Below are 10,628 nucleotides of genomic sequence, written 5' to 3'. Positions count from 1 at the left end.
CACGACCATGCGACGCGACATCGCGACAATGCGACACGACACACGACAATAATATCGTAGTGTCGTGTCACATTGTCGCCTTTCAAAAGCGCGATATTTCGCATTGTCGCGTCGCATTGTCGCGATGTCGTGCCGCATTGTCGTGCGTCGTGTCGCATTGTCGCGATGTCGTGTCGCATTGTCGTGCGTCGCGGTCTGACTTTTTTGCTGCTCGCGACGCGCGACAATGCGACATGAAACGCGACAACGCGACGCGACGCTCGACAATGCGAAGCGATATTTCGCATTGTCGTCTTGAAATGTCATGCGTCGTGACTGTGCCGGAATCGCGACACACGACAATTCCAAACGACACACGACAACACGACGCGACACGCGACAACGCGAAGCGACGCTCGACAATGCGAAGCGGCAATTTTAATAATGTCGCGCCGCATTGTCGTGCGTCGACCTCAAAGCGCGACGGCCGACATACGACATTTTAGTGATAAATACATGAGGAAGAACTTTTCTAAAAAACATTTTTACATCAACTAAGGCTCTAGAGTAACACGCTTTGATGTATATCTATTATTTCTATGGAAATAAATAGTTTAAGGTAAGTTTTGTCCGTTTGCACGATCTGTAGACTTGCTATAGGGACCGTAAAATGCTAATTTTGGTCGCATTTTTTTTCGAAATATTCATCAATTCCATTTTATTATAAAAGGCGTTAGGAGTAAGATATCAAACTGAAATGTCTTTTAATAAATAGTTGGAAATATTGTCTAAACAAATGTGAAAAACAATTTTCGTCCCCTTCGTAGCCGTATATGACCTGCCCTGACCTCTAGGGCTACCCCAGGTACTTTAACATGGTCTCAATCAATAGCCAGACTACCACCTACATGGAAACGTATAATATATGTATATTACTTTGGCATAGGGGCTCGAACCCGGTCAAAAACTTCTTAGATATGGTCAAAATAGGAAGTTAGAAGACCAAATGGTGACCTTACATGTCCCGCCTCGACCCCTAAGACTATCCAAGGTAGTCGAACATGGTCTCAATTGATAACTAGGACCCATGCCTACACGACCATGTATGATACGGGTATATATTTTGGTCATAGAGGCTCGAACTTTATCAAAAACCTCGCAGACATAGTCAAAATAGTCATTTTATCTAAGTTCGAACACTACCCGGCGACATTGTACGACCTGTCCTGACCCCTCAGGCTATCCTAAGTACCCAAACTGGTCTCAATCTATAGCCAGGACCCATACCTACACAACCATGTATAATACTGATATATATCATGGTCATAGGGGTTCAGACCGGGTCTAAAGCCTTTCAGACATGGTCAAAACTGTCATACATGTATTTCCTAAGTTTGAACACTACGTGGTGACCTTATATGACCTGCCGTGACCCTTACTGGTGTGTCAGATATTCGAACTTGGTCTCATTCAATAGCTAGGACTCACACTTATATGACCATGTATGATATAGGTAATTTCTTTGCCATAGGGGCTCGAACCCGGTCGAAAACCTCTTAGACATGGTCAAAATACGAAGTTAGAAGACCAAATGGTGTCCTTATGCGACCCGCCCCAACCCCTACGGCGATCCGAGGTACTCGAACATGGCATCAATCGATAGTCATGACCCATACCTACACATCCATGTATAATACGGGTATATGTTTTGGTGATATAGGCTCGACCTTTATCGAAAACCTTTCCGACGTGGTCAAAATAAGCAGATTTTCAAAGTTCGAACACTACCTAGTGACCTTCTACGACCTGCCCTGACCCCTCGGGCTATACTAGGTACCTGAACAGGGTCTCAATTTTTAGCCAGGACCTACACCTACACGACCATGTATGATGTATGGCCATATACGGCTACAAGGTAGGGTTCGAAACGGCTTTTTTGACCATGTCTGGAAGGTTTTCGACCCAGTTGGATCCATTTTGACATAACTTGTACCACTTTTATACATGGTCGACTAGGTACGGGTCCTGGCTACATATTAAGACCATGTTCGAACAACCGGGTGAGCCATAGGTGTCAGGGGAGGTAATACATGGAGGTACGTTATTGTAATTTAAACTGAATTTCAGTTGATAATGACACTATGTTAGATTTTGACCCTTGTTTGAGTCTCTACACCCCAGGTACCTACCTATACCATATATGAAGATGTTTGTAGATGTCTTAGCTTTACATTTAAGCTATTACAAGTCCATATGATGCGATCAGAGCTCAGGACAGCTATCAGAAAATGACCAAACTTGTTTTATGCGGTAGGGTGCTGGCCAAGACTAAGCTGGCCCGACCCGGGAAACTATGAGTATTGCTCCAATGGTGTCGCTGGACTCAGTGAAGAAAGTGCTTGAGTTTTCAAATAATAAACAAATTACATATCTGTTTAGACAATGTTTAGATTTAATTCATAAAAGTTATTTCATAAAAATATCTTGTGTTTGGAACATTCTACAATTATTTGAAGTTCATGAAAAACACGGACTTTTTCCGAACGGAAATACAGCTTTAATCCCAAATTACGTACAGACGGACGAACAGATGTTGTTGTTGTTGTTTTTTGTCACAAACTTTCAGATTTTGTCATTTTCTATCAAAACAAGTTTTTATTTGCTGTTATTTACCCCCAAAAAATATTTCATAAGCACTTTTCCCTTATTTTACGGCTAATATTTTAAGCAAAAAATGGCAAAGATCAGCAAATGTTCCCGACGTCGTGTCTGTCGGGGAAGAAAATTGTTTTTCACATTCGTTTAGACAATATTTCCAACTACTTATTAAAAGAAATTTCAGTTTGATATCTTACTCCTAACGCTTTTTATAATAAAATGAAATTGATGAAATGTTCGAAAAAAAATGCGACCAAAATTAGCATTATACGGTCCCTATAGCAAGTCTACAGATCGTACAGACGGACAAAACTTACCTAAAACTATTTTTTATTTCCATAGAAATAATTGATATACACCAAAGTGTGTTACTTAGGTGATATATATTTTTTTAGAAAAGTTCTTCCTCCTGTATTTATCACTAAAATGTCGTATGTCGGCCGTCCCGCTTTGAGGTCGACGCACGACAATGCGACACGACATCGCGACAATGCGACGCGACATTATTAAAATGTCGCTTCGCGTTGTCGAGCGCCGCTTCGCGTTGTCGCGTGTCGCGTCGCGTCGTCGTGTGTCGTTTGGAATTGTCGTGTGTCGCGATTCCGGCACAGTCACGACGCATGACATTTCAAGACGACAATGCGAAATATCGCTTCGCATTGTCGAGCGTCGCGTCGCGTTGTCGAGTGTCGTGTCGCATTGTCGCGCGTCGCGAGCAGCAAAAAAGTCAGACCGCGACGCACGACAATGCGACACGACATCGCGACAATGCGACACGATGCACGACAATGCGACACGACATCGCGACAATGCGACACGAGACACGACAATGCGACGCGATAATGCGAAATATTGCGCTTTTGAAAGCCGAGAATGTGACACGACACTACGATATTATTGTCGTGTGTCGTGTCGCATTGTCGTGATGTCGCGTCGCATTGTCATGTGTCGTGTCGCATTGTCACGAGGTCGTGTCGCATTGTTGTGTGTCGTGTCGCATTGTCGCGATGTCGTGTTGCATTGTCGTGTGTCGACCTCAAAGCGTGACGGACGACATACGACATGGTCCAAACAGGATTCCGTACTTCTGCGTTAGAAAATATACACCTAATGCAGCAGTAAGTGGGGAAATGGGTTGGAAACCAATGACAGATAGACTTTGGGGGTTCAGTTACCAGGCAATTTGCAGAATGGTTAATATGGCAGGCAGCAGTGTTAATAAATGAATATTTGCATGGGTAAGACACAGGGCTTCGGCCAGATTACAGCAGCCTTTTTAGAGTAAAAAAATGCTTGATGATATAGATTGTCATAACATTGAAATTGTTGATATGTTTTCAACCAAATATTTAGTAGATTTTGTTGAAGGGAAATTGTAATCATATGGGCAAGACTATAGACAGGGATTCTTCTGCTAAAGGTACTGGTAGAAATAAACTTCGTACATACAGATTGTTCAAAGATTACCCTTTGGTTTAAAAATGCAAAATGTAATTTACCTTTTTACCACAGAAGTTCACTTGCCAAATTTAGGTGTTCGACTTGAAATTTGCAGATATGAGAATATTGGTATTAATTGTAGAACTTGTTTTAACTGCAGTGTGTATGTGGAGGATGAAGTACATGTGTTCTTAAAATGCCCTCTATACACTGAGATACGAGAAGAGCTTTTTATTGAATTTATGAAATAAACAGTAATTTTGATACATTGTCTGATCAGGATAAGTTCCGTTTTATATCAAGTACTAAGGATATTGTCAATTATTCAGCCAAAACCTGCTTTCAAATTTTACATCATAGACGCCTCGCATTCTATAACAAGTAATGAGAACTTCTGAATCTAATTTCTGTTGGACATTTTTTTCTACTTAGTTTTTTATGGTTGTTCCATGTTTGAAGAAAAAAAAAGTGAAAGAGAAAGCTGTTTTTTCTTTCTCTCAAATACCTTATTTGCTTTTCTAAGGACAATTGAGTTTAATAAATATTAGTGAGTTTATTTGGGTTACTAGTGGAGAAAGTAGTAGGTGAAATAAATCTTTCTGTTTTTGTTAACTGTATAGTTTCATTTAAATTTAACTTTAAATGTAATTTAGATAACTTGCTCAGTCTTTAGTAATTCTAATTTTTGAATGGCTTTGTATTATTGTAGAATCGTCATTTTATTATTTTATCATTGTGTACAATATTGAGACTATAATAAACCATGAGTTCGTTTTATCCGAGGTCATCAAAACATTTCTGAATAAACTAAATGTCCTACTAATATTCGTTATATATTCATGAAAAGTTGGTAAATACCTTTTCTATTGCATAGATTTAATACCTGTGGTGTTATCGACATCTTAAGATGGATGAGAAGTGCAACTTATTTTTAAATATAACAGGTTAACGCAGCTGTATGGCTTTAAATATGATACGATAGCAACATAAGTAAAAACATATTCGCAGTTTTTTTTTGTTTCTGTATTGAAAAGACCCATTTAACAATTTAAAATGACTACACGCTCCATAAAATCTTGTTAACTGATAACTTTGATACATATTTCAAAAATATATTTCTCTTATTATCGTTCGTTTGTCATTCATTAGATTGCATCGTGTGAAAAAGTATAAAGCATAACTATGTAATGTTAGAAAAACCTTGTAGTTGTCAATAAATTCATTTTGCAAGTTTTTTTTTTCTTTCTTAACAAAAAAAATGCTAACGAGATTTTCATATACAGCTACTCGGGTATTCCGAATCAGTCTCATACAAGTCGCTCTAGACGTTTTATAACTGATGACAACTATTACTCCAGCAAAAATTAGAGTATAGTTATTTTCTTAAAATTTAACTTTTTGTACACATTAAACAACCGTAGGTTATAACATTTTCTTATTTTTTCAAGCGATAAACTTAATATAAGAATGCCAATGTTATTTCTATCGAGAAAATATAGAACTGCTGGCCTCTAGTGATGCTAGTTTTACTGGCCGGTGATGTACGCAAACAAATTATACATGAATATGTACATGATATAACTATCACACCTTAGGAATATGAATTTTGAAATACAGTCGAAACTCGGTATCTCAAACTCGCTTACCTCGAAATTCCGCTTAAGTCGAAGAAATTTTCAAGTCCCGTCAAATTTCCTTCTTTATATATGTAATTCAACTCCGGTTACGTCAAAATTTGACTTACCGAGACTCCGGATGTGTCGAAAGGGTTTTTCAGTCCCGTCAATAAAATTCAAGTGCATTGTAAACTCGGTAGGTCGAAGTGAGGAAAATATGCGATAAAATTTCCTACATGTCATTGTAAATGTGGTTGGTTTTTAACACATGTCCATGTTTGTTACCTTACCAGAAAGCCGTGATGCCGACATATCAAAGGTGCGGCGATTATCAAAGTGAGATGATGTCATACTTGTTTGCACGTGCCATTATGATACTTGTTTGATGTAAACATTAGATTTCTTTAATCAGCAGTCATTTGTTTCTGAGACGTTATGAAAATTGCTTTTAATTTAAACTAATGAATTAATTAGTTTGAACAGTTGGGATCTTTAATAAGGATTAATTAGAGGTAATCGCGATGAGACTGTATAAAAATAGCTTCTTTCGTTCAAAATGTCAGATCTAAATGCTGTTAATCCTCCGGGAGAGAAATGTGGTACAAAAAAGAAACTTGACTTAAAAACATTTGAGGTAAGTATCATTTTTATTCTTCGAAAAACTGAAAACTTTGATAAATACAAACTGTACGGAATCGTGTACGCGTAAAGTGCCGACAGCGTATAGACGGCATCAAGGAAACAGTTTCTATTTTTTATCAAATCTTTTCGTAACGTGTACTCATTACGTCCATATACGTTCCTCCTCATAACTCGAATTTCAGTTATCTCGAAATAAAAAGCACGGTCCCTTGAAATTCGAGATACCGAGTTTCGACTGTAGTTGTATTTGACAAATAACAATTATTAAATATGGGGTATTCCGAATCACCGTGCTTCTTTTCTGTTATACAAGTATTAGATACCAAACAGTTGTTAATTCATAACTTGCCATCCAGTTATTTATCATCACCCTTACAAATATACCAATGTTACCACCTTTACGAAATGGTCAAAAAGATGTGAACATGCTGCGGACATACCTATCTATTTTCAAGGGCAGATAATTCAAGATCAAGCTCGGGTACCTATGATTTGTATAATGTTAAATGCTGAATGTTATTGAACTGTCTTGTTTTTTTTCTATGTTTTTGAGTGTGCAAATCTAATGGAGCCGAAGTTCACTTTATCATTCAAGCAAAACGGCCAGATATATACGATATTAGTTTGATACTTACCAGTACAAGAATCACGGTGAGGCCACCATACAGCATAACAAACTGGAATGTATCCGTCCATATCACAGTTTTCATTCCTCCCTGAAAAAGTATGTGTCCATTAATTTACATATTACATACGATTTTCGAAGTTTATTAGTACCCTCTTACGCATTATCAAGCTCCATGTATGTTCAGACATGTGCAGTGTCATATTGTGCGATATTTGTTGCATACCATTTATTTCGAGCAGATTTGCTCATTTCATAAATAAATATTCATGTTTATATTTCTGTATTGTTATGGTCAAAGTGAAAACAGATGTAGGAATTGGTATTTTAGAGTTAGACAAAATTTAAGGTTAATAGAATGTGAAGATAATATTTAACATTATACTGCCAATGTTAAAAACTGAATTTGTTGATAGAATAACAAAGGCTGATATGAATAATTTTATAAGAAAATGGAAAAATACTGTTAACTCTCCTACTGGAGTCAGTAAACGAGGAGGTAATAAATTACGTACCTATAAATTGTTTGAAGCAGAATATGAACCAGAAAATTATTGTAAAACTGTACTGTCCCGATTACATAGATCCGCTTTGGCTATATTTAGGTGTGGTGTGGCACCATTACGTATTGAGACCGGAAAGTATGAAAGATTGTCTGTTAATGATAGATTATGTCCCTTTTGTAAGGATCAGATTGGAAATGAAAAACATGTTCTTATGAAATGTGAATTATATAGTGACATTCGAGATAATTTGTATAGAATTGCTACATGCATAAATGAGAATTTTATAAATATGTCTGAAAATGATCAGTTCATATTTATTTTAACTAGTGGAGACTGAATATGTTATGGCCAAAACCTGCTTTTTTATTCTGAGAAGAAGGAAGGAATTTATATATAAATAATGTAATAATGTACTGTGTATTTTATGTCATATACTATTTTTTAAATGTTAGAAAATATCTTAGGTAAATGCATAAAAACAATGTTAATCAGTTCACTTACTCTCTGTAAGATTAACTTTGTTGTTATGTCTCTTAAGTGTTAATATGTAAATACTTAACATAGGTTACCCATTCTAAAATAATGTTTTAAGGTCAAATGTGATATGGGTTAAGTAGGTAATATTAGAAGTGTACATAGTGTTTTACCATGGATTCTTTTTTTAACTGTATATGGACATTTTAGATTACAACAGGAAATATTTCTTGATTTTTCCTCTTAATATCGCTTATTCATTGAAATAAGAATTGTGTTTTAAAAGATGATAGAATGTTTATTTTATAAATTGTCTCATGCAATTCAAATCTTAATGTCTTTGTGCACTTTACACTGTTTTATTACGTATATGTAAACGGTGTACATTGATGAGACATAAATAAATAAATATAAATATCTTCACTGCATAATCCGTGCATAATTCTAGATACATATCTAATTACCTACAATAATTCTTTTTAGTATAAGTAACTGTGAATAAATAAAACTTTGCAGGTCAACTTACAATAGCGGTGTAAACAGTTCCTACTATTCCTATAACTACGATTGATAACCATATTGGAATTCCAGCAACTGAAATAAAAAATATATCAAAAAGTAATATATAGTTTGAACCTCGGCGATATATGACCATTTTGTGTCGATTCGCCGTAAAAGCCAACTCACTCACTAGCTTAAAACACAATGCTGTTCACTACATGTTTATTTATTATTAGGTTAAACCTATATAGCTAAAAATGTAATTAATGGATTTCAATATTTTTACTTGGATCTCGTTATATAATTCTATTTGATAACATTTTTCGACCAGTTAGACAGAGAGCGATTGTCTGACTCTCAATGATAAACAATTTTGTCATAGATTTTAAGAAACTATTAAAGTTACGTGTAATAAGTTTTTTAATTTAGGCCTACTACTGACATATAACTGTGAACTAGCATACTCGCATATGAATTATCTTCCACTATTTGTATAGATTTTTTAATCTACTAAAATCTGCCCATGATTTATGCAAATTAATTAACAATGGGTATTTAGAATATATACTTATACCTGCTTCAAGCGCTAGGGCTGGGGAATATAGGACGATGCTAACATATAACAGCTGAAAGAAGAAAGATAGTGATGACAGAACAACCGGAATCAAAACATAAAACTGTAGATGAAATAGACATTAACATGAATGGTTTTGCATTTGCTTCGTTTCTGCACTTTTAATGTTTAGGATGGTTGAAATTTAAATATTCTTTTCATTTTGACGTGTTGAGTTTGAACAAATTATTATTCTTTTCAAGGCTCAGGTATTTTAGCGACTGACTCTCTCTCTCTTTCTTTTCTTGTGACTGATCATTAGCTGTAAACTTAGATATTATAAAAATATTTTATACTAGTAAATAATGTAGTATCTTTAAAAAATCATATATATTTTCAGAAATGTATATATTTTAAGCAATGCATCACATATATACCTGTCTGATATATTACTTCAGTTGGAAATTTATCGTATAAGTATACAAAGTATTTCATAGACCTTCTCAGGTCCCATTAAGGGACAACTTATTAATGTTCTTTTATTTGACTGATCATGTTATATATATAAAGTTCCATCAGGCTTTAAATGTCATGTTTAAAACCAATGAAACAGCTGTCCAAATAGATGATATGCACAATTACATGGTCAGAAAAGTGTTATTTTTAATACAGTACATGTACATTTACAGTTAGAGCTATAAAGGCAGGTAACCGATAACCAATGAATTCAATAAACTTTCTACTATATTCATCAATATTCAAACATTTCTCAAATTTAAGAGAAACTAGTTATTGAAAATAGGATTTAACAACATGTTAATATCTTTTGTATTCATGGCGGAAAATGTGGCAGCCACTTTAAAATAAAGGCATTATGAGCCTTTAAAGCAAGAAGAAAACAAGAATACCGTTTGGAGCATGCTCATTGTCATGCCGAGAAGTTGTACAGCTCTCGACTGGAAGCGCCGCTGTAGATACTGCAATATCAGAAAGTATAATCAGCAATTAAAAACTTCCTTCCCATTTCAGTCGAATAGATATCTAAACTGACATGCATTTTGCATAAAAGCAGATATTATAATTAGTAGAAACAAAGTCTTAAATAGTTAATGCTCCCGTGTTGGTCTCTAACAGTAAATTTGAGAAAATTATGTAATTGCTGTTTCAAAAGAAATCATTGTCGGTGATAAATCATTCACACAAAATATACCATAATAATTTTGCTTAGGCAAGCAAGTTGTCAACTACTCATATTACATTGGCCTATGTATACAGATAACCTGGACATTTTTAAAATAATGTCTTGACTTCTAGACATAACTTTAAATGCGGTTTCCGAAAATAAGCCACGACTCATTCTTTATTTTCACAGGATACCGCTTTTTCTTTAAACCAGCTTTAAGCCAGGTAACTTTCAAATACTATTTTCCTGCAAGGGAAAAGGTGATTTATTTACATCAACATCACCGAATATGCATTTTAAGGATCATTTTCTTACAAAGAGTTATTTGAGTCGAAAAAACTGCCCCTGTTAAGAAATAATGGAAAAAATGGAGACAATCAGATAAAACTTTAGTGTAGGCTTAGGAGATTATCTTGCTGCACTTAAACTCTTGTAAACAATATACTTTGTT

General features: G+C 35.4%; 1 protein-coding gene across 1 annotated transcript in view; it reads right to left on the bottom strand.

Moving 5' to 3' along the window:
* LOC128559207 (sodium-dependent multivitamin transporter-like) overlaps positions 1-10,022 on the bottom strand; it is a 29,623-nt gene extending 19,601 nt beyond the window's left edge. Inside the window, exons 1-4 of the mRNA XM_053550412.1 lie at positions 9,903-10,022; positions 9,016-9,067; positions 8,467-8,534; positions 6,971-7,051 (exon numbers count right to left, since the gene is read on the bottom strand). Coding sequence (XP_053406387.1) covers positions 6,971-7,051; positions 8,467-8,534; positions 9,016-9,067; positions 9,903-9,926 — 225 coding nt within the window. The 5' untranslated portion in view covers positions 9,927-10,022. The remainder of the gene's footprint in view (positions 1-6,970; positions 7,052-8,466; positions 8,535-9,015; positions 9,068-9,902) is intronic.
* Between the last annotated feature and the right edge of the window lie 606 nt (positions 10,023-10,628).

The sequence above is a fragment of the Mercenaria mercenaria genome, chromosome 9, assembly GCF_021730395.1.
Source record: "Mercenaria mercenaria strain notata chromosome 9, MADL_Memer_1, whole genome shotgun sequence".
In the NCBI taxonomy this organism is placed as follows: domain Eukaryota; kingdom Metazoa; phylum Mollusca; class Bivalvia; order Venerida; family Veneridae; genus Mercenaria; species Mercenaria mercenaria.
The sequence above is the reverse complement of the archived record's forward strand: the minus strand, read 5'-3'. Positions and strand labels throughout refer to the sequence as shown.